The sequence below is a fragment of the Dendropsophus ebraccatus genome, chromosome 12 (genome assembly GCF_027789765.1).
Source record: "Dendropsophus ebraccatus isolate aDenEbr1 chromosome 12, aDenEbr1.pat, whole genome shotgun sequence".
Classification (NCBI taxonomy): Eukaryota; Metazoa; Chordata; class Amphibia; order Anura; family Hylidae; genus Dendropsophus; species Dendropsophus ebraccatus.
In genome coordinates, this window is record NC_091465.1 from 72,165,886 (window position 1) to 72,191,172 (window position 25,287).

At 43.1% G+C, this 25,287-nt stretch overlaps 1 protein-coding gene across 1 annotated transcript; it reads right to left on the reverse strand.

Annotated features, from left to right (window-relative positions):
• Positions 1–7,724: 7,724 nt before the first annotated feature.
• Positions 7,725–22,380, reverse strand: LOC138769930 (potassium-transporting ATPase alpha chain 2-like). The gene is made up of 23 exons (XM_069948687.1): positions 22,309–22,380; positions 19,474–19,602; positions 19,315–19,374; positions 18,984–19,187; positions 18,777–18,890; positions 18,566–18,700; positions 17,914–18,031; positions 17,524–17,792; positions 17,215–17,413; positions 17,020–17,129; positions 16,060–16,194; positions 15,767–15,959; positions 14,839–15,014; positions 14,616–14,752; positions 13,393–13,543; positions 13,135–13,303; positions 12,497–12,651; positions 11,730–11,853; positions 11,466–11,611; positions 11,091–11,224; positions 8,802–8,903; positions 8,278–8,369; positions 7,725–7,871 (listed from the first exon to the last, which is right to left on the reverse strand). The coding sequence occupies exons 1-23, from the start codon at positions 22,318–22,320 to the stop codon at positions 7,843–7,845; spliced, it is 3,093 nt and encodes a 1,030-aa protein (XP_069804788.1). The 5' UTR covers positions 22,321–22,380; the 3' UTR covers positions 7,725–7,842.
• Positions 22,381–25,287: the final 2,907 nt, after the last annotated feature.

The following is a 25,287-nucleotide window of genomic DNA, read 5'->3' on the forward strand; positions in this document are numbered from 1 at the left end:
TCGATTATGAATAGAGATCTATGTATTTGGATTATTTCACCTTTTGTTGTTATTTTTAGTTGATTATTTTCTTTTTGGTAAATAATATGCATCTTGCCAGAGATCGCTATACATTTGGGCCTTGAGACAGGGTGGTAAGGCCCCCATGGACAGGTTGCGGGTGTCTTGCTTGGGATTCGCACTGTGCGGCATTAGTGCAGTTCTTTAGTGGATCCCGGGAGAGGCACCTTCAGTGGGATGAGTATGAGCCCTTCATAGGTCTCTAGTCCCCGGTTCGTGCTAATGGGTGGCCCACATTCTAAGTGCCCTCTTACTATATACCTATGTTTATCAGTATCATTTAATTTATGTTTTCCTTTAGTTCATGAGTAACATCATAGATCTCTATACATATCGTTAGAGTGCTGGGCGTTCCTACAGACTCATCATGAGCTATACTGTAGCGCGATTGGTGCATCTCGCGCATGCGCAGCCCGCACGTACACGCATAGGATTGCGTTCCAATTGGGTTTGCGTTCCACCACTTAGAGCGGTCGCACTGACAGACTAGCGTGTTCTTCTCCTATCCTGGGTGAGCGATCTAACATGCTCCTTATTATTCTAATGAATAGGAATGATTTGAGCTGTATATGATATCCTGAATTATGTCACATTTGCATTGTATTATATTATATCACGTTGTTTATATGCCTTTTGGGACTCAGTCCCCTTCAATCACATGATATGTACGTCACTTTGTCCACATCTGATTTCACAAATGAGTGCACGGTTTGCTATATATACCCTAATGGGACACGCGTGTGTTTGGCTTGAAAAAAGACCACAGTTGTGGTCAGAAACGTCGCTGCTGTATTTTTGCGTGGATTGTGAATAAATTTTCACGTTATTTTTCACGACTACGGAGTGCTGCTGCCTTTTTGAACTATGAATTTTACATATACTATGCCCCCTGCTGGACCCTGCAGTTGTTTACATGGGGTCATGACGTCCCTTTTTTTTTTTTTTTTTGAGAAATTGGAGCCTGCCTGATCTGCTATTTCCCATAATAAGTGTACATTAGGAATTTGTCTGACTTTGCTTAGAATAGAATATTAAAAAGTAGATTTTGGCCGGAGGTGTCCCTTAATTTTATTGATCTTTGGGGTACAGGATATTTATTTGTAGTTGATTAACAGCAGAATATCATGTGTACCAACTTATGATGATTGGTTAAAATATACGTCCCTTTAGAAAACGTATGTGTTATATTATTTTGGGTTATTGTCTGGGTTTTCTTTAGTAACATAGTAACAATATAATGGTTTTATTCAGTCACTGTTTAGTGGTAATGGTAATATCACTGGTAATGCTAGTTTTTGTATGCTTAGTGACCATAGTATATAGTTTGTGAGTGTGTTGTGGGGACCCCATTTTTAACTTTCCCCAGGGGTTAGGGGGCATTCACACATACCACCACGTACTCACCATATTCACTGAATGCGTGAAAGCCCCCTAAGTCTAAAACCAGCCATAGAGGTAGGGTTAATCTATACCAGTAATGGCTAACCTTGACACTCCAGCTGTTGCAAAACTACAATTCCCATCATACCTGGGCAGCCAAAGCCATATCTTTGGTTGTTCAGGCATGATGGGAATTATAGTTTTGCAGCAGCTGGAGTGTCAAGGTTAGCCATCACTGATCTTTACATATTCCAGATCTGTGACCTATGCTATATAAAAACAATATTTTTACACTTATATTTAGAGATGAGCCAACCCGGGTTCGGGTCCGAGTCCATCCGAACCCGAATGTTCGGTATTTGATTAGTTGGGGCTTCTGAACTTGGATAAAGCTCTAAGGTTGTCTGGAAAACATGGATACAGCCAATGACTATATCCATGATTTCCACATAGCCTTAGGGCTGTATCCAAGTTCAGCAGCCACCGCTAATCAAATGCCGAAAGTTCGGGTTCGGATCGACTTGAGCATGCTCCAGGTTCGCTCATCTCTACTTATATTCTTTACAATCTGCATTTACCCAAAGTGTGAAGTACTACATGCTGCCACAAGGTGGTGCTGTAATCTAATTTATCATATAGTTTCAGTAGCAGCTGTAGATATTTTCCAATCAAAAGTGAAGGCTTTCCATCACTGGGACAAAAATTCAATTTCCTCCCCTGAATGTGAATACCCCAACCAAGGCAGAGTGGTAAATAGAACCCAGGTTGCATGCCCCACCAGCCCCACCAACAATACCTGTTTGTATGTGCTCAAAATTGTGTGTTCCCTGTTTTTATATTCACCCAGGGCCAGTTTTATTGAACGTAGGTCCCTGAGATAAGCAAAGCAAAACCCACTGTATACCATGGGCATAAATATCCGGGGTGAAAAAATATAGATATAGATGCCTACTCCTAAAACATGACTATTAGAGGTGAGCAAATCTTTTAAAAATTCTGTTTGTGATGTTCACGATTTGTTACCGCAATATACACCAACTTTGCAAACTTAACCTTAACGAATGTATACTTACCTGTCCATGCTCCCCCAGTTTCCTCTTCCATGTCTACAGCTGCCTCCAGCCTGCTCAGGCAATTACTGACTGAGAGACAGCACCATGGCCAGTGTGGGCGGGCTGTCACTATCAAGAGACATGAGTGACAGCCTGCTAAGCCATTTTTTTTTCCAAATTATAAATTATATTAACCCCTTAGGGACCGAGCCTATTTGGGCCTTAATGACCAGGCTAATTTTTCAAAATCTGACCTGTCTCACTTTATGCGCTTATAGCTCAGTGATGCTTTAACATAGCAATTGATGCTAGCAATTCTGACAATGTTTTTTTTGTAACATACTGTACTTTGTGTTAGTGGCAAAATTTGGTGACTATCTTTTGTGTTTTTTGTGAAAAACATAAAAATATCATGAAAAATTTTAAAAATTTGCACTTTACAAACTTTGAAATTCTCTGCTTCTAAAAAAAGAAAGTCCTATCACATAAATTAGTTACTAGGTCACATTACCAATATGTCCTCTTTATCTTGGCTTCATTTCGTAAACATATTTTACTTTTCTTGGGTGTTACGGGGCTTAGAAATGTATCAGCAAATTATCAAGTTTTCATGAAATTTCGAAAACTGATTTTTTTAGGGACCAGTTCTTTTTTTAACTGTGTTTAGGAGGCTTGTATACTGGAAACCCCCATAAGTGACCCCAATTTGGAAACTACACACCCTAAGGAATTAATCTAGGGGTATAATGAGCATTTTAACCCTACAGGGGATGGAGGAAAGTATTCATAATTAGGCCAGAAATAAATGGAAAATAGAAATTTTCAAATAATATGTTCGTTCAGATTAAAGTATCTTATTTTTACAAGCAACAGGAGAGAAAAAGCACCCCAAAATTTGTAACGCAGGTTCTCCTGAGTACAATGGTACCCCATATGTGGGCGTAAACCACTGTATGTGCACACAGCGGGGCTCAAAACGGAAGAAGCGCCAATTAGCATTTTCAGTGGAGCTTTTGCTGTACAAGTTTTCAGGCGCCAGGTTTGCAGTGCCCCTGTAGTGCCAGCGAAGTGAAAAAACCCCATAAGTCACCCCATTTGTGAAAGTGCACCCCTCAAAGAATAAATTTTGGTGTGCTGGGAGCATTTTGACCCCACAGGTAATAGAGGAAAGTATTCAAAAGTAGACAGTAAAAATGAAAAACTAGAATTTTTCCAATAATATGTTTGTTTAGTTTGTAATTTCTCAACTTCACAAGGAAAGGGAGAGAAAACGCACCCCAAAATCTGTAACGCAGGTTCTTCTGAGTACAATGGTTCCCCATATGTGGGCATAAACCACTGTGTGGGCACACAGCGGGGCTCAGAAGGTAAGGACCACCAATCAGCATTTCAGTGCAGATTTTTCTGAAGAAGTTTCAGAGCGCCAGGTGCGTTTGCAGAGCCCCTATAGTGTCTGCAGAAGAGAAACTGCAGTGTGCCAGAACAGAGTTTCTCCTCCTGTTATTTTCCCAAAAGTGTATATTTATATCTGAGTCAGTCAGTATTTTATTGTCCCTGTTCTGGAAACTATGGTCCACTGCAAACTGTGTGTTATGTCACCCCTCTTCAGGTGGTGTCACCCCTCTTCAGTATTCAGGTCCGTTATTTCATTTATTTCTTGTATATTTTCAGCTGTCAGTGCCTAATGGTGTGATGATGCAATGGCTTGATGTCACGTGACTGCCCCTGCTACCATGGTAACTCCAATAGCCGTCGAGCTTTGGCTGGGGATACCATGTGACTTCCTGTCCTACCTCAGTCCTGTCTTCTACCTTCAAGAGGACAGTGTGTGTGTGTCCTCTCTCCACTGTCAGGAGAGAGGCACGTGTGCTCTGCTGCTCCAGCGTTACCAGAGGTGGTCCGGTCCAGTCGGGACCTGGTTTCCTATCCTCAAGTCCTTCACGATCCTCATCTCCACTAAAGATCTGGGTGCCGTCTTCATTCACTACTCTCATCATCTCTCTCATCATCAATAGCAAGTATTCGTTTCAACTCCATTCTGCCCAGTATCATAACCCCAGTACTACTACTCTCATCCTTCAGTTTCCTTATTTCAAGTAACGCTACCATCACAGCCTATTGCAGCATCACCCATTACTCTGCCTTATCCAAGTCTGCCTTATACCGGATGCATCCGGAGAGATTGTTGCTACTAGTTATCACCGTTTCAATAAATACATAACTACCGTTGTTTCTGAAACCTGGCATTGGTTTAATTATTGGTGCCTTGACTAGGGGCAACGAAGAATTGCTCGGCCTCCGCATGGTCAGGTCCCCGCTGGTTAGCTGCTATCCCTCGTGCCTATACCGTGACATAACATCAGGCAAGCGGCCACCCGGGTTCCTACCCAGTACTACCACCTACTACTACCCTCAGCGGAGTGGCCCAGCGCAAAACACCCCCCAAAATCATCCCATTTTGGAAAGTCAAAGAAGTCATCTTGGGGTGCAGTGAGCATTTTGACCCCACAGGTATTAGAGGAAAGGATTAAAAATTAAAAAGTAAAAATGAAAAAAAAAATGAATTTTTCCAATAATGTTTGTTTAGTTTAAATTTTCTCAATTTCACAAGGAACAGGAGAGAAAATGCACTGCAAAATTTGTAACACAGGCTCTCCTGAGAACAACGGTACCCCATATGTGGGCATAAACCACTGTATGGGCACACAGCAGGGCTCAGAAGGAAAGGAGCGTCATTTTGCTGGAGCAAAACCGGACCTAGTATTGGTTATTAGAATAGCGCAGTTGCTTTAAATTTTTTTAAAATGAGATTACAGGTGATCTAGGGGGTTGGCGGGCAACCTGGGAGTGTTTACTTGCTATATGGGGTGGTGACAGGCAATCTGGGGTGGTGACGAGAAATCTGGGGTGGTACGAGCAGTCTGTGGCAATCTGGGGTGTTTATGGGCAATCTGGGGGTGTTTACTGGCAATCTGGGGTGGTTTTGGGCAATCTGGAGGTGTTTACTGGCTATCTAGGGGTGTTTTCTGGCTATCTGGGGGTGTTTACTGGCTATCTGGGGTGGTAACGGACAATCTGGGAGTGTTTACTGGCTATCTGGGGGTGTCTACTGGCTATCTGGGGGTGTTTACTGGCTATCTGGGGGTGCTTACTGGCTATATGGGGTGGTAATGGACAATCTGGGAGTGTTTACTGGCTATCTGGGGGTGCTTACTGGCTATATGGGGTGGTAATGGACAATCTGGGGGTGTTAACTGGCTATCTGGGGTGGTAACGGACAATCTGGGGTTGTTTACTGGCTATCTGGGGTAGGGATGCACGATGCACCGAAAAATCAATACTACTATCGATTTTTGGGGCAAAAAAACGGTTCGATACCAGAATTTCCTGGTATGGATACTTTATGTTAAACTACAAAATAGCGTAGTTTAACATATAGTGCCGACAACATGACAGGCGGCTACCTGAGCGCCTGTCATGTTCTCTCTGTGCCACCCCTGCGAACACAGACCCGGGACCCTGCACGCTCACTCGGGCCCAGATCATCCACCTACAATGCAGATGCTGCCGGCACATTTTAGGTCGCTGCTCCTGCCTCTGACATCGCCAGCCCCGGGACACGTGTGTGTCACTGCGGGTCCTATGGGCTAAGATGAGGACCTTCCCCCCCCTCCACAGGCACCGAGCATGAGACACAGCTGGGCCGGTGAGTGTCTGACAAGGGCAGAGGGGCAGCACAGGGTCGGCGGCAGGAGAGGGAGGAGAGCTGCTGAGAGCTGCACGGTCCGGGAGAGGAGAACGCAGGAGAAGGCTGGAGGTGGGGGAGGCGAGGAGGAGATCTGACAGGAGGTAGCTGTGAGGCCGGGCCGTCAGGACATCCCCGGGGACGGCATCAGCAATGTGGGGGGTGAACAAAAGGTCGGCCTGGCTGCGACTGTGAAGGGAAGTGGGAGGGGGGCGGTAGCCTGCACATTACTCTGCCGCCCGAATCCAGCTGGAATAGTGCAATTACAACCCCCATCATCCCCCCTGATAGCTGAAGTGTGTTACATGACTACAGTTCCCATCATCCCCCTGATAGCTGAAGTGTGTTACATGACTACAGTTCCCATCATCCCCCTGATAGCTGAAGTGTGGTACATGACTACAGTTCCCATCATCCCCCTGATAGCTGAAGTGTGTGTTACATGACAACAACCCCCATCATCCCTGATAGCTGAAGTGTGTGTTACATGACTACAACCCCCACCATCGCCCTGATAGCTGAAGTGTGTCACATAACTACAGTTCCCATCATCCCCCCTGATAGCTGAAGTGTGTGTTACATGACTACAGTTCCCATCATCCCCCTGATAGCTGAAGTGTATCACATGACTACAGTTCCCATCATCCCCCTGATAGCTAAAGGGTGTATCACATGACTACAGTTCCCATCATCCCCCCTGATAGCTGAAGTGTTATTGTGCATATTATAAGATTATCACCTTCCTGATGACGCACGGTAAATGGTGCAAGCGGAGAAACCACCAAATTCAGTACCACATAAAAACGTGGTACTAAATAAAACTACGGATTGCCCCATAGCCATGTTAAGAATCAGAATAGGGCTATTTTTTTTAAGAAAATTTATTTTAAATAATGGAAACTTTATTTATAAAGTAATATGGTTTGTACAGAGCTGACAGTCGGGGGGGGGATCTCTACTCTTGTGTTTTTTTTTTAAAAAAATATAATTTATTAAGTATCGAATTGGTATCGAGCATTGAAAAAAAAAAGTTGGTATTGGTATCGAACTCAAAATTCTGGTATCGTGACATCACTAATCTGGGGTGGTGACGAGCAATCTGGGGGGGGTCACAGGAAAACTGGGGTGGTGACGAGCAATCTGGGGGGAGGAGTGACAGGTAATCTGGGATGGTTTATGCCTCTATGGTAGCTTTGCCACTGCTGGTTACCTAAAGACATTCTGGATGCTCTGTGGTTTTTCTGTCAGCAGCCCAACACTTGCTTATAAACGTTACCACATTCTGCTCCCCAACTTCTCCTGATGCAGCCACCCCCTTTTACTTCTTGCCTGCCCCATGATGCTGCCTTAGATTTTAGGTTGCTGCCCCAAGGGGCTGCCGAAACATAATTACCTTTTACAACTTAGTCATTAACATTACATTACCCTTACAATACTGTGTACAAGGCATTTACTACCTCTGTAACATTTTTTTTTTTAAATAAACTTTTATTTACGTTGTGTGACTATATACAATTATACAATATGTACATGGAATTATAGGAGAGGGCAGCCAGACAAATGGGTCCAACAATGGGGAATCTTCATGGAAAGCCTGATGGATCTTTAGTAATAAAGCTCCTTATCCACCCAACCTGAAAGGAAAGAAGACTTTGCATTACAAGGTCAAAAACATGTTTGATCTAATTTGGTAAGAGCACATGGGCATGGATATTTAGGGTGAGTTTTAAGTGAATTTAGGCTTTCTTATATTGGTATTTTATTGAAACTACATATTTCTGTCCTGTATGTGGGTAGACAAAGCCATTCAAGATGTCTTAAAACTGGGAAAGAAAAACATCAGCTATGATATTCGTAGACAAGGACGGGTCAATGTTTGACCATCCAAATCTATCTTTGATGACCTCCATACTGCAAATCAGTCATTGTAACTATTAAGACATAGGTCTTTAACCAATATACTCTGTAGGTGTATGGACACCCATGTATATACAATGGTTTATGATGATATGGCCCAAACATCACACTTTAGATACTTACTGCCAGGAAAGTTCCTTATTAGAAGTTTTCGTAATTCATCATATACAAAGATAAGAATTGCGAACCCGATGCCAACAAACCAGAATTGGACCCTGTGGAAAATAATAAAACCAATGTGAAATATTTATTCTTAAGTTATAATGAACATAGTAAAATCTGTAATTATCAGGGTAACATTATGATCCTGCTCGTAACGCCAGCATTGCATCTCATCAGTCATGGCCTGGAATACCTGAAGCAGCTGGTAAGTAACTAGCCTATGCTGCACCATCATGTGATAGCAGGTTAGCACCAGTATTTAATGCCTGGACTATAAAACCTTTGTTTATGATGATGTGATGACATAATATTAACTGGTTGTACCGCTGTACCGCACAGTGTTAACCCTGTGTTAAATTTCATTGCTTATGCACATCCATCTTCTTCATGGTCAGAAGGAGCTACTTACTTAAACAGGGTATGGTTACTATAGCTGCTAGCGTAATAGTATTTATCACTTCTCTACAGTACATGCTGGTACTTACCGAACAGGCATAAAGTGCAAGCCTATGTTCAATCCAGGGACATAACAGACAATTACCCCGATGGCTATTTGTGAGAGTACACCCAAAAATATTATTTTGTTTCTGTGGAAAAACAAAAAAAGAAGAAGAAAAAAAAAAACGTAAAGGAAGGAAGAAAAAAAAAACAGATGTTTTTTGTCCTACCATTGTTATGCACCCCCTTTTCCCATTGAGCCTCGAATATACTGACTATACTGACGTGACTCCATACAAACTAGCCTACTTAATCCTATTTTATACATAAATGTAACACGTTAAAGGAGAAGTACGGTGAAAATTTTTATTGAACTATTGTATTGCCCCCCAAAAGTTATAGAAATCACCAATATACAGTTATTACGGTAAATGCACATAAAGAGCTTTTTCCCCTGCACTTAGTACTGCATCAAGGCTTCACTTCCTGTATAAAATGGTGATGTCACTTCCTGGATAACATGGTGATGTCACTTCCTGGATAACATGGTGATGTCACTTCCTGGATAACATGGTGATGTCACGACCCAACTCCCAGAGCTGTGCGGGCTGTGGCTGTTGGAGAGGATGATGGCAGAGGGATGCTCAGTGTCCCTCCAGTGCACTGTGTCCCTCAGTGCCCCTCTGCCATCATCCTCTTCAGCAGCCACAGCCCGCACAGCTCTGGGAGTCGGGTCGTGACATCACCATTTTATCTAGGAAGTGAAGCCTTGATGCAGTAGTAAGTGCAGGGAGAAAAGCACTTTATAAGCATTTCCCGTAATAAGTGTATATTGGTGATTTCTCTAACTTTTAGGGGGCAATACAAAACTTTAATAAAAATTTTTGCCAGACCTCCTTTAACCATAGACACTTAGGCCCCCTTCACACGTCCGGAAAATCTGTCCGGATTTCCTATCAGGAAATCCGGACGGATTTCCGGACTCATAGGCTAACATTAGACACGCACACCCTTCCGGATTTTTCCGGAAGGGTGTCCGTTCCGGAAAATAGGACCGGATTTTTTAGATCCTGTCCTATTTTCGTCCGGAAATCCGGCACGGACGCCCCCATAGAAGTCTATGGGAGCGCCAGAATCACGGGCATTTTCCTGATGTATATCAGGAAAGTGCCCGTGATTCTGGATTGGTAGAGAGCCAGCCCCGGACCCGGACCTCAGCACAGGACTGCCTGAGATCCCCCCACCACCCGCCCTGCACTCTGGCTGCCGTGTGATCACCCGCACCCCCCCCTGCACTCTGGCCGCCGGCCGATCACCCGCACACCCCCCCACCCTGCACTCTGGCCACCGGCCGATCACCCGCACCCCCCCCCCCCCCGCACTCTGGCCACCAGCCGATCACCCGCACCCCCCCCCCCCCCCAGAACTCACTGCCAGTCCGCCCACTCTCCATCATCTGAGCCTCCCCCCCCCCCCCCGGGAACTCACCACCGGGCCACTCGCCGCATGCTCCGCACCTCCGACCGCCGCCCGGACCTCTGCACTGCACTCTTCCCGGACCTCACCACAGGGCTGCCCCGGACCCCAACCTCGCTGCCCCGACAGAGCAGGATCCAGGACAGGTGAGATTACCCCTTAGGACTACTACTTCCACCATGCTCTGCTGACAGGTCATGATGGCAGTTGTACTTCTGCAGCTTGTGGCCATCCAGGTTGCAGAACTACAACTCCCACCATGTCTTGCTGACAGGTTATGATAGGAGTTGTAGTTCTGCATCCTGTGGCCATCCAGGTTGCAGAAGTACAACTCCCATCATGGCTCTGCTGGCAGGCCATGATGGGAGTTGTAGTTCTGCAGCCTGTGGCCATCCAGGTTGCAGAAGTACAACTCCCATCATGGCTCTGCTGACAAGTCATGATGGAAGTTGTAGTTCTGCAGCCTGTGGCCATCCAGGTTGCAGAACTACAACTCCCACCATGTCTTGCTGACAGGTTATGATAGGAGTTGTACTTCTGCAGCCTGTGGCCATCCAGGTTGCAGAAGTACAACTCCCATCATGGCTCTGCTGGCAGGCCATGAAGGGAGTTGTAGTTCTGCAGCCTGTGGCCATCCAGGTACACTAGGGGCTGTGTGGGTACCTGTGATTTATGTTGGCATACTAGACCATATTATCTCATCAGGAAATCCTGAAGGTTTTTCCTGATGGTAAAAACGGATTACTGTCAGGAAATCCTGATACTTTCCTGATGACATTTGGGGTCTCCTGATCAGGATTTCCTGACAGTATAAACTGACACGGACGTGTGAATGGGGCCTTACACATCCAAAAACTTACCTGAAGAAGTTACGGGTCAGCAGGGTGTTCCTTCTTGTTTTTCGGATAACTGCGTTCACCATTTGGCAAATCACAATACCAAGAAAAAAGGCTGTGTAGCAGAACCACTCCTGGGTCAGACGCTGGTAAAAGGTCTGAAAAAAAAAGATTGCAAAGGATGACAATGGAAAAGTAGGTAGGCATCGTTGGCTATACTGGGCCTTAAGTAAAATTTTAATGTGCCCATAATCATTTCATTGGCTGATCGTTGCCTCTATAACACAATAATAACGCAATAATTGGCCGAATCGGCCCAGTCTGGCCGAATATCGCTCCATGTACTAGGGCCCTAACCCTAATAGGTCCTATCCATTACTTCCAGTTCCACATGCTTACCCATTCCTGCCCATAGCTGTCCTCCAGATCATTGATGGTTTTGTCCTCCCAGTTGACTCGGAGTCCAAGGGTTGTAATTGGAAGGAATCCTTGTTGAGCCATCATAGTGAAATAATGCAGAAACCCAGAAAAGGACTCTATTCCAGCTGCAGGGCAGATAATATATGTATTTATAAGCTTCTTCCTAAGTAATTTTTTAACTTAAAAAAAAAATAATAATTTGATAATAAAAAGTTTTATTTTGCATAGGAAGACACTTCTTACCTATGTGAAAGTAGGAATATGACAGTAGGTTCATGTTCACCAGACGATCTTTGTATGGGTTACGTGGCCTTCTGGTCATGATATCATTTTCTGCTTTCTCGTATGCTAATGCAATAGAAGGGATCTGAGGGAATTTTTTAAAAATCAGCGTTGTTGGGTAGTTTTCCAATCTTAAGCTGGCCATACACCTTTAATAACTGACAACAGAACGGACAGTCAGCCGTCAGTTATCTCTCCCGACTGTCTCCTGTTTCCCTATACACAGGTTTTAAAGGTTTTGTACCTTTGTCTAGTAATATTATTTTAATGATCGGAATAAAAGTAAAGTTGGGTGCCTAAAGGGGACCTCTATTACCTTAGGTCTTGGGCCCTAGGGATCTGTATCCAGCCATACACAGGAACATCTGGCACAGACAAGAGTTACTGTGTTCTCTATGGGGAGGCGAGGTGTAAGCTGCAGAGAGAGAGAGAGAGAGAGCTCTCTGGCTTATCTCTCCCAGAACAAAGCAGTCGGCATTGATTTTGCATCACTCTTGACCGCTGTCTCCAACTACATCATCTGTCAGTGGGTGGTTGGGAGAGCCCCATACATGCAAGCGATGGGTATGGCCATCAAAAGTATAGAGTAACAGTAACCATGCATTTTGTATTCCTAGGTCAAGAAGACTATGGTATTTACAGAATATTCCTGATGAAGTCACCTCAGATGAGACGTCCAATGTCTCAATGTATAAAAAGTATTTGTATATTCTAAAATAATAACTTACAATGTCAGTTCCCAGCTCTATGAAGAGGATGGTGATGGCTCCTATGGGCAAAGGACAGCTGATAATCACATAGACCATGAAAGGGATCATTTCTGGGATGTTTTTGGTCACTGTGTATGAGATGGACTTCTTCAGGTTGTCAAATATCAAGCGTCCTGCAGAAGAATGACATAAGTACAGGCAAAAAACTTCACAAAATTGTAAAAAATTGAAGACATGGGAATTGTGTCCTTCTATATGTGTTCTAAAAAATTGTGCTGCCCAACTACAGCCAAATACAAACATATATTTCTGTAACGCAACTGGCTACAACAGAAGCCCTGCCCAAACTTTGTCTGCAATAGAAAACTAGACATACTAAGGACAACCCCTTATCTTTTCCAATCAAACATGGCGCCCCCTTCTGTTACTTCTGTCTGTGTCAGGGACTGTCCAGAGGGTGAGAGATTTCCTAAAGGGATATGATACTGCCCCGGACAGTTCCTGACACAGCCAGTTGGACTGAAAAAATGTCTTTTTTTTTTCTGGAGTACAATATGATACATTGAAGATCGGGTTGCTTAGATTAAAACCAATTAATAAAAGCAGAGACTATTGAGCAGTTGAGAAGCTTTTTCCTCCTGGAACGTCCATCTTACCTTCTTCCACACCGGTCACAATAGAAGCAAAGTTATCATCTAGAAGGATCATATCAGCAGTGTGTTTGGCGGCATCAGAGCCAGCAATACCCATCGCAATACCAATGTCGGCTTTCTTCAGTGCAGGGGAGTCATTGACACCATCCCCAGTCACGGCCACAATGGAACCCTAAAAGTTGTAAATGTAATGTATTCCTAGTACATCCAAAGGCATCAACGTTGAGTTGCATTTTTCTTTCTTCTAGGGCTGTCACTTACCAGTCTCTGGCAACCTTCAACAATGAGAAGTTTTTGTTGAGGTGAGGTCCGGGCAAACACGATTTCTGTGTGATTTTTCAAGATGTCATCCAGTTCATCAGAGCTCATTTCAAGGATTTCACCTCCATTCACTACAATGGCGCAGGCATCCCTGTAATTACAATTAACAGGTTGATATACTAAAAAATACTAAAAGAAAAACTTTAACTGTAACTCAAAGGGGGAGATTTATCAAGACTGGTGCACTCATATGTCCCCCTTTCCACCACCAGATTTACTAAGAGGCAGACGCCTCTTAGTACCGTCAGTCGTCCCTGCGCCTGGTGCAGGCATTACAGGACAAATCTCCTCCTCCTCTGGAGCAGATGTAGATTTGCAAAACACAGCGATCGCTGAGCTAAGGGAGACCACCGACAAAAAATCGAATGGAGTACTCACTGAAGAGTCACCATTGATAAATTTAAATATGCAAAAGAGGGGTCCGTTGGTCTATTTTTCATTGCCCCTGTTAGCCAGAATCCTACTCCACACTGACGAGGGGCAACTACCCCGAAACAGCTATATGTGGATGGATGCTTCCCTTGGTAAACCCTTGTCATGTCGCAATACTCGCCACAGAGTTAGACTTTGACGTAAAAGGGACCACCCTGGTATTTCCCTATTTATGTTCCAATGCTCGCAACCGAGTGGGACTTAAGGGGCTATGTATCAGGGTGGTTTGGTGCTCTCCCCACTGGGAGGCACCCCCTTGGCAATAAGCTTCCCTCCCCTGGAGGGATATCTGGCTATTCCCGTGTTTTGAGACTGGTAACTTAGGCTCCATTTGCATCATGGTTTACACTGGCTCACCTCCTCCCTGCCTTGCCGCTTCCCCCCTGCCCACCCATTAAGGGAGTGGGGGATACTCCTGTCATACGCCATGGAACAAGGGCAATTCTTCCCCTTTTTCCTTGGCGTACACCAAGGGAGCATCTTGATTAATTTCTTGATACAACTTTACTAAATTTGAAAAACATGACTAATTTTACCCAGAAATACCAACTCCTGCGTCTAATATTACAGCTCAAATACATTGACGAAAAGAAGGCTGAGCTGAAATACTACATTCAATCAGTGTACCAGTGAGGTGCTGTTTTCAAACAAATAACCATAAGTTTATAATCATAAACAACCCCTTTAAGACAAGTTACTGAGAAAGCGGAAAATAATAGTCATATGCTCACCTGGGACTAACTCTTTCAATAGGGACTCCTAATCGTTTGGCAATATCTTCCGTTGTCTCGCTATTACAGGAGATAATGCCGACACTTTTTGCAATGGCTTTGGCTGTGATTGGATGGTCTCCAGTGACCATAATAACCTGCCATAAAAATACAGATAAATAAATGTTTTTGTAACAAATTTTAACTTTAGCTATTACCAAGATCGATGGTAATGGATACGAACCTTAATGCCTGAACTACGACACTTCATGACAGCATCGGGAACGCTGGAACGAGGAGGGTCAATCATGGAGATGAGGCCAACAAAACATAAATCGTCTAGTGGGAAATTTCCAGTTTCTGCATTAAAAGGGTAACCAGGTCCGTAGGTAGAATAAGGAAGCACAAGTTGGGAGAAACCTGCAGAAGAAAGAGAACATTGATGTAAAAGGAGAACATTGAAACAGCATTGAATCACCCTGACAACTTTGTCTCTATAAGATCTTAGGTCCTCTTAGACGGCTACAGAAGTAGATATAGAATAAATCAATTTTTTTATATTGTAAAAATTATTTATTATGTATGTATTTTTTGTTCATGGTATGCCTGTCCATTCTATGTGATGTTTTCTTTTTTACCTGTTTGAAAGTATATCACATGACTTACCTGGGTTAGGTTACTTCCTATCAAGGGTGTGCCTTGAATGGGGCATTACTTATGTTTGTTATAGTTACTTCACACTTGCCATGATTAAGCGGTGAAACCCTGCAATGCGTCGGTGTGTTTTTTAATCAGTTTGTTATTTTATTTTTTGTAATGCCCAATAAAGATTTTGAAATTTTTTAAGAACCTGTGGACATCTAGTTGGTTTTGGATTTACGTCATATCATTTTCACATGCTTCATTATCAGAGAACCACATCACAATTGGATGTGTCAGTAACAGGGTGGGCTGGCAATTTCTTTGGATTCTTGTATAGTGCCTTTACACGGCACAAATAATCAAGAGGAAGGGCCGCACAAACAATCCCTGGATCGTTTGTGCGGCCATTTATATACATTGCTATCAGCCGCACATCTTCTGTTTACACAGGGAATTGTGCAGCCCATAAACGATGCAATCAATCCACGAGCGGTTTTCCATTAGCGGTTTAGAACATTACATATACTCACCAAGAACTCTCTCTCCCAGACTTCCTAGAGCCATATAAGCTTCCTGAAAGTTCTCTTTCATTTCCTCATCAAGTGGACACTCTTGTCCTCCTATCATGATGGTACTAGATCTAGCCAAGATGCGTTCTGGGGCCCCCTTCATCACTAGCAGATAACCTTTTATAGCAGGATCCTCTGGGATATGAATAGAGACCTAATAAGAAGGGAAAGATGTCAACTTCCGAATAGTACAAATTTCCAAAAAGAAAATACGGTAATAGAAAAGTTTCCAGGTCACCTGATCTATCAATTACCTGGTACTTGTTGCTGGAATTGAAGGGGATTTCCAATACTTTTTCATTCCTTTTCCTAAATTCTATGACATTTCCTAAAACATTCTCTGTAAATTTCAGTAAAGCTGTTTCAGAGGCATCTCCACTGACAGTTCTCTGTGCAAAAAAGAAGAAGCAAATAAGTAACCAATCACTTCATAATGGGATTTCAGACAAAGTACATAAAAAAAATTTGGTTCGCGAACCCAACTCAACAAATCAGCCAATCACTGGCCATGGTGCTGTCCGTTAGTCAGTGATTGGCTAAGTGAAGATTGACAGCCCTCTCAGCCAATCACAGACTAACTTAGAACGGACACCACCTCTTATGTCTCGAGAGTGACGGCTCGCTCAGCCACTCAGTCACTCAGTCACTGGTTGTGGGGCTGGCCCTTCTCAGCCAGTCAGTGATTGGCTGAGTGGGCTGTCCCTCTCCGCTCAGCTAATCACTGAATAGCTGAGAACAGACAGCATGGCGGCCAGTGATTGGCTGTGTTTTGAGAATGACAGTCTGCTCAGCCAAACACTTGCCGTGGTGCTGTCCCTCAGTCAGTTATTGCTTAAACACGTGGCTGAAGACACCAAAGAGAACACCGGGGGAGCGCAGAAAATTTTGAAAATTTTGAAATAAATTTTGCTAAAATTAACTTGTCAACGAGTCTAGTTTTTGCTAAGATTCGAGCTTCGCTGGATTTGCTGATTTCTAACCGAGAGTACTGAAAATGTGCTATCTCATGACAACCCCTTTATTAATGGAAGCCAGCATGGTGGATCAGCTGATGCTACTGGACTTTATTTGTGTAACCACCTCGAATTATCTGTTACATTCCATGGAAGCATGTAAGGCATTGGGCATCCTTAGTGGGTGACATCTATAGGGGTATGGGTGTCTTCTAAAAACAATGCCTCTCATTGGTGTAATGTACCAAAAAAAGTGTTTACCTTGCTGATCGGCAAGTCTTCTTGACCACCGCAGAATTCTGCTCGGTTACATAGACTGGCGACTCTACCTAGTGCTTGCCAAGTTGTGGAACTCTGATCAAACATTTCACCTAAAGAGACAAATAACAAGCGATGGTTAGCAATAGTTGTATTACGAATAGGTATTGTAAAGAAAGGATAACAATGGGCTCTTACCTGTCTGATCTTCACTGGTATCTGCATTGTGGATGATATTATCGAACCACATATGTGCCACAGTCATACGGTTCTGGGTGAGAGTTCCAGTCTTGTCGGAGCAAATGACTGAAGTAGATCCTAGAGTCTCAACAGCTTCCAAGTTCTTCACCAGGCAATTCTTCTTTGCCATACGCTTTGCAGTCAGAGATAGACAAACCTAAAGGGTAGATGTGGGATTAGGAAGACCAAACAGAATGTCAAAAGAAGTTGTTAACCAAGCAAAAAATTATATTGCTGTAATTCTATAGTAGAGATATATGTACTAACCGTTACAGTTGACAGTAGTCCCTCAGGCACATAGGCTACCACAATGCCAATGCAGAATATTATAGCATTTAGGGGACTGTATCCCATGGAGACGGAGATAATGAAGAATACTACACCAACAAATACTGCAAGCCCGCTGATCAGCTGGACAAAGTGCTCGATCTCCACAGCAATTGGTGTTTTCTGGTCTCCAACTTGTGAGGCCAGTGATGCAATACGTCCAATGACTGTACGGTCACCCGTGTTAATAACTATGCCACACGCTGTCCCTGTAGAGTAAATGTGAACTATTAGACGAGTTACACTTGCTATTCTACAAATACATGACTTCTTAGTTAATGAAACAAATACATAAATGAGAGAAGCTCCGACTAATGGTTTAAAGCTCACCTTCCAAGCAGGTTGTAGAGAAGAAAGCCAAGTTCTTGGTCTCTAGAGGGTTATCATCAGTGAAATCCACACCACGAGGCTGTGCCTCCGATTCACCAGTGAGGGATGAGTTATCTACCTACACATCGAAACGTAAATGTCATTCTTATGACTTAATGTGATACTGTATTCCTCCTTACTCTATGTGCTTTTCCCCGTACCATCGACAAGCTTACATGCTGCACATTCGATATATACCTGTATAAAACTTGTCTGTCTTCCTTCTGCTCTTAAATTACTTAAAGTGAATGTACCATCAGGCCCGGGCTGAAGCACTGGAGGCGGGCCGAACCACCCCCAGTGGGAGGAACCCTTCGTCCCTCTATGACACGGCTCCATTAGAATCAATAGAGCCGTATCATAGAGGGGCGGGGGTTTCCTCCTACTGGGGGTGGGTCGGCCAGCCTCCAGTGTTACAGCCGAGGCCTGATGGTATATTCACTTTAATTAAAATTTGACAGTGTCACCTAGGTGGGGCTTCATGGCAGTTTATTGTGGAGAGCTGCACATAGAGTAAGGGGGTGACAATATCACTTTACCAAGATTGTCTTCAAACGGTTGCTCATAAAGATGTCTGCATCAAACACAAAAAAGTTTTCTCTATTCTTCTCACCTTGCAACCTTGGCTCTCTAGCAGACAAAAATCGGCCGGAATCTTATCTCCTCCTTTTATAAAGACAATGTCACCTACAACAAGGTTCTCTGCTACCATCTCAACACGTTGCCCATTACGAAGAACCAAGGCTTGCTAAATTGACAAAGAAAAGAATTAGGGACAAATCTCATTAAGTGATGTGTTAGAAATTGGCAGTAACACCTCTTACCTGGGGCACCATGTTCTTAAATCCAGCCATAATGTTGGTACTTTTAGCTTCTTGGTAATATGCAAACATACCAGTCATCACCACCACTGCGATAAGGATGATGGCCAACCAGAGCTGAAGACATAGAGGAAATACAACTCAATAATCTATATGATGAAAGCAAAGAATTCAACATATATTAACCTAAGATCTATCGGGTTTTCTTACATTGTCTTTAGAAACGGTAGGGTCCTGTGCAGCTTGAAGTCCATAGGCAAGAAAGCACAAGGCAGCCGCAATCCAGAAGACAATGGAGAAGCCATTCGCCATTTGCTTCAAAAATTTGACAATTTCAGGAGTTCCTTTAGGAGGTGTAAGCTTGTTAGGTCCATCGCGGATGAGACGTTCCTGGGCAGTTGCCGGGCTCAAACCCTATATGAAAAAATACAATTTTGTTTAAAATATTGTACAATAGTTCACTTCTGAATAATAGAACCATTTCTACTAACTCCAAGGCCCCAATAGTTTTTGTTAATGTTTTTTTCTAAACAAGACTTACCGCTTTAATATCTACTAAATATTTTTTTTCCAGTTCTTCAAAGCTCAACTTGTGATCAACCTAGAATAAAAAAAAAAATCTAGTCAGGTCAATCCCAGGCTACATCTAGTAGTTACTTAGGAGGTTTTTTTTTTTTTTTTGCTGCTTTGGATAACTTACAATATCCAGCTCCCTTTTCAAGTTTTCCACTTTCTTGTCCTTCTTTCTTTTAAACCCTGATAATATTTTATCCTTCGTTATTTTCTTTTCTGTTTTTTCACTGGGGAAGGTGTGGACATCAGGTGGCTCCTGTGGAATGAAGAAGACACACAATGGAAATGGTCTGGATGTTTTACATAGAACATACAATTACTTAGGCTAGGTTCACATTGCGATTTTGCATCCGTTCACTGTCTTCTTTTCAGGATGTTTAATTTTAAAGTACATAAAAAGTGGTCAACCACATATTTGTGTACATAAAAAATAAATAAATAAAAAAAAAAACCAGATCCATTTTAATGTATTTATTATGTATAGTCAATGGAAAATAGATCCGGCAGTATGGCATAGTGGATCGAGAATAGTTGGAGAATATATTGTCTATGTCATTTTATCTACTGTACGTGTCTCATGTCTATCTATTTTCTATCGAAATATATATATATATATATATATATATATATATATATATATATACATTTCCTATTATCTATCTATCTATCTATGCATCTTCTGTTGTCTTTCTGTCTACCTATCCATCTAAACAGTGGTTTGCAAAAGTATTTACTTCCTTGATTTTTTTCCTATTTTGTTACATTACAACCTGTGTTCTTTTTTAATTGAATTGTGCATGATGCATCTGCAAGTCGGTGAAGTGGAAAATATATTTCAAGAACTTTTTTTGAAAATAAAAAACTGAAAATTGACACATATGTGTTTACCCCCTTTGCTATGAAGCCCCTGAGAAGCTCTGGGGCGACCAATTTTCCTCAGAACTCACATGTGGAATAAAGTCCCCCTGTGTGCAAGTGTCACATGGTCTGTCAGTATATATATATATATATATATATATATATGTATATATATACCTTTTCTGAAAGACCCTCCAAGAGGCTGCAACGTCATTATGCAAACTAACCAAACACCACCATGAAGACCATGGAGATATCCAGACAAGTCAGGGACAAAGTTGTTGAGAAGAACAAGTCAGGGTCGGATTATAAAAAAATATCCAAATCTCTGATGATTCCCTGAAGACCAACAAATCCGTTATCATCAAATGGAAAGAAAACGATACCACAACAACTCTGCCAAGAGACTGGGCAAAGAGACCAGGGGTGTAACTAGAAAGGACTGGGCCCCATAGCAAACTTTTGATTGGTCCCCCTTCTCTCCTTATAGGTAATCCCCCTGTTTGTTACCCCTCCGCCTATTTGATAGCATTTTCCCTGGTATCCCTTCAGTAGATAATGTCCCCCATGGTGGACATCTCCTCTAGTGTACCCCTTGGTAGGCATCCACCCTATTGTCCCCCATGGTAGGGATTTCACCTCTTATCCCCCGGTACATAGTGTCCCCCAAAAGAGACATCTCCCCTATTATCCTACCCCTTCAATACACAGTGTCCCCCATGGTGGGCATTTCCCTTGGTAGTATGATTAAAGCACAGGAGGCCCAGTGTATTGCAGGGATGGGCCCCCTGATGTGGTGGGCATCGTAGCAGCCGCTATGACTGCTACAGTGGTAGTTACGCCCCTGACAGACACCAAAGGTAACCCTAAAGAAGCTGCAGAGCTACGAAGCAGAGACTAGAGTATCTGTTCATAGGACCACAGTAAGCCATACACTCCATACAGCTGGGCCATATGTCTAACGCAAAAGCAACACACCTTATTCCCCCAAGAACACCATCCCCACAAAACACGAAAAATGCCAAGGGGAGTGAATACTTTTGCAAGCCTCTGTATCTATCTGCCTATCTACCACCTTAAGTAGCATTATATAATAAATATTGAATATTAAGGAAGATGCAGGTGCCGGCACTGTCTGAATACTGCTCAAACAGTGGCTGTGCGCTGGAGTCGGATAAGGGGCTTAAAAAGGGGCACTGATCAATGTCCGCGGTGCTCAAACAGAGACAAGGGCAGTACGATGAGTATAGGTAGAAAAAAGTCCAAGCACTCACCGGATGAAATGATCTCTTTGTGCGTTTATTCAGACATCACAGGGAAGGAGCGGTGACAGGGGTGCGGGAGCGTGTAGCAGACAACTGTTTCGCGCCTCAGCGCTTTGTCAAGTCTTACATCACTACCAGGGGAGGGTAGTTTAAATAGTTTACATCATGCATATGCAAATAATATTCAAAATAAGTGAAAAATAAACAAGTACAAATTAACTCACAAGAAAACACTCTAATCATTCCTCTCATTGAGGCCATTGGGGCCAGTCGCATCTAGAGTGGCAATCCATGTTGCTTCTCGGAGAGAAGCCACTCTAGATGCGACTGGCCCCAATGGCCTCAGTGAGAGGAATGATTAGAGTGTTTTCTTGTGAGTTAATTTGTACTTGTTTATTTTTCACTTATTTTGAATATTATTTGCATATGCATGATGTAAACTATTTAAACTACCCTCCCCTGGTAGTGATGTAAGACTTGACAAAGCGCTGAGGCGCGAAACAGTTGTCTGCTACACGCTCCCGCACCCCTGTCACTGCTCCCTCCCTGTGATGTCTGAATAAACGCACAAAGAGATCATTTCATCCGGTGAGTGCTTGGATTTTTTTCTACCTATACACATTATATAATAAATGTTATTAGAATTACATACAGTGCGTAATCTGCACACAGATGAAGACATATTGAGATTTTTCCATACATCTACACGAGCAGTTTTTGGTCACTACCAGTTTACTGGACACAGTTATATGTCACTATTACTTATTTTATTTGCATTGAGATTGCACTTCGTAAACTCTGTGCTCTTAGAAGATGCAACATATATGTAGTGCACTTACCTGGGAACCCATTCTTGCAGGTTGGGAAGAGCTGGATGTTCTGTACAAGTCTACCTGCCCAGCTGGTCCTAGGGTGCTGCAGGTAAAAGATGAAGGATGGCACCGACTGAGGAATATTAAGCCCTTGGCTTTTATACTATGCAGTCCCTCCCATTATTGCTACCTCTATGTAATATTCTCAGTACATCTCAGATCTAGCTGCACCAGGTTTCCTCCAGATGAACCAGTTTTTCTATTTCTTTATACAAACCTATCTACATGCTGATCGCCGGGATGCACTGCAGACAAGAGGGATGGAGCTTACTGCTGTGTCATATATTAAACAGGTGCCTAGTTATTATGAACTATCCTTAGCATAAAGAAGAACAAGGGGTCCTGGAAGTGATGATAGGGTCCCCACAGACTCTGATCCAGCCTGTTTGGGAATAATAGCGACATCCACAAATCTGGGTTTAGTTCCCCAAGATGGTGGAATAACCTCTATGGTGATCTCCCTTATACACTGTTACAAGTTACCTTAAAGAGCTGAGGCTAAAGACAAAGGGCGGTCACACCAAATACTGATCTGATTAAGATTGTTCCTTTCTTCATTTACTTAACATTTTGTTAATTGATAAAAAAATTAATTATTAAGCAGGAAGTCTGGCCAGTGGAGGATAAAAGAAATTACATGCACTTACCTCCCCCGCTCCAGCACTGGTGACCGCGTACTGCCGCTCCAGTCCCTAGATGCTTCCTGGTCTGATGGGTCATGACGTGTGAGGTCCGCTCAGCCAGTCAGTTGCCGCAGTGAGGTCCTTCCTGGGCCACTGATAGGCTAAGCGGACCTCACATGTCACAACCCCGGTCCCCACTCAGACCAGGAAGCGGCCGGGGACCGGAGCAGCAGTATGCGGCCACCAGTGCTGGAGCGAGGGAGGTAAGAGCAAGTTATTTCTTTTATCCTCCCCCACCCCAGCACTTGATAAAAAATGGGACTGGTCGGACTTCTCCTTTAACACTTTTTTATTAGCTTCTTACTTTGTTTGTATCTTTTTTCCACACCTGCCTAAAGCTTTTGCATAGCTCTGTTAATATATTATATTTTCAGTGGTACCTTGGTTTAAGAGTAACTTGGTTTAAGAGCGTTTTGGTTTAAGAGCTCACAGTTTTTCAAATTTTGACTTGGTTTAAGAGCATTGCTTTGGTTTAAGAGCTCCCTGTACTGGGTGGGAGGGCGAGTGGGGGAGGGACATGGTCTGCATAGTGGGGTCTACAGCCCTGTACTCTGACCCAGGAAGTCTCCCTCACCTTCCAAATCATAGCAGATCCACTTCTGGCTGGGGCTTACATCAGGGGACAGGACTGTGGAGGTAATCTCTCCATAGCTGTAACCCCTCTCTCCCAGGACAGAGAGTGATGCATGTATGTGCCCACATATGTCCTGCTCATTCCTTCATGCTCCCTGCAGTCTCTGTCAGCCCTTGTGTTTCCCATCCTCTCCATTACTGTACAGTAACTTATAATATCACATAATCTGCTGTTTCTGAATGTTTGTTTCATCTGTTTTACAAATTATTCAGAATAATCATTATTTTTGGGGTGTGGAACCAATTGTCTGCATTTCTATGATTTCTTATGAGAAAATTTGCTTTGGTTTAAGAGTGGATTTGGATTACAAGCACGGTCCCGGAACGAATTATGCTCGTAATCCAAGGCACCACTGTATATATATATATATATATATATGTTCCCACAATGTAAAAATAGGGGCAAATAATGATAATGACCATTATTAATTATCACAATCAGCTGTTATTTGCCCTTATTTTTACATGGTAAGAACATAGATGTACAATGAAATGGGATAGCTTGTTAAAACCAGTCACATACTTAGCTCTACTGTATTAGGCCATGTTCACACACAGTAAAATAAAGGCAAACTACGGCAGTAAAATAGTTATAAAATGTGACTGTGATTTGAATCTAATAATGTTCTACTTAAAAGTCTATGGAAATGTCAGAGAACAGTCTGGCCGCTAGGGGGTTAAGTGGAGATAACTTACTGCGCAGGGGACCAGACTGTGCTCCCTCTGCTGTGCTTAGCAAAGAGGTTAAGTGGGGTCCTACATGCAGTTTTTTATTTTATTTAACAAAAATAAAAATAAAAAAAAGCGTACAGAACAACAGCAGCAGTCTTCTCATTCCAGGGTGGGAAAGACAATTTATTTTGGACCTTCCCAGCCTAATAATACCAGCGTGCTACCTCCCAGAACAGGAGCGCCATTTTTTGATGCTCCATCACTACTGGTGGGATAATAATTTTAAGGGCTAACACTAAGCCGTCTATCAAATGGCTTCCACTACTAAGCCTGTAAAGTACATAGAAAAAAACAATACACACTAGATTTTTTTTTATTAAAATGAAACACCCCCAAATCCCCCATTGACCTTTTTATTTAAAATCTGAAAAACAAAATGGAAAGACAAAAAAAGTTCAGAACAGAACCTCCATCATTTTGACAGGTGTTCTGCTCCTATAGGGTGGGTTCACACTACGGAATCCACGCGGATAAGTTTCGTCGGTTTCCGTCACTCGTACCCATTCGCTGCGGGCGCCTATCAGCCCGTGCCATAGATACCATTCTATGGCCGGGCTCATTACGCGTTCCGCCGAAAGAACTGATGTGTCAATTCTTTCAGCAGAACGCGGAATCGGCCTGGCCATAGAATGGTGTCTATGGCACGGGTGGATAGGTGTGAACAGGTTCAAGTGGCAGAATCCGCCGAAACTTCCCTGAATGGATTCCGTAGTGTGAACCCACCCTTACAGTATGCAGCATCTTAACCCCTCCCATACTGGGGTGGGCCCAGTGCACTCAGCACAGCAGATGGTCCCCTGGAGGTTAAGGGAGAATGCAAAGCATCTGCCTCATGAGGGTTTTTGCCTTCCTCTGATCAGCATAGAATTGTTAAAGGTTGAGCACAATGGTCTTTTGT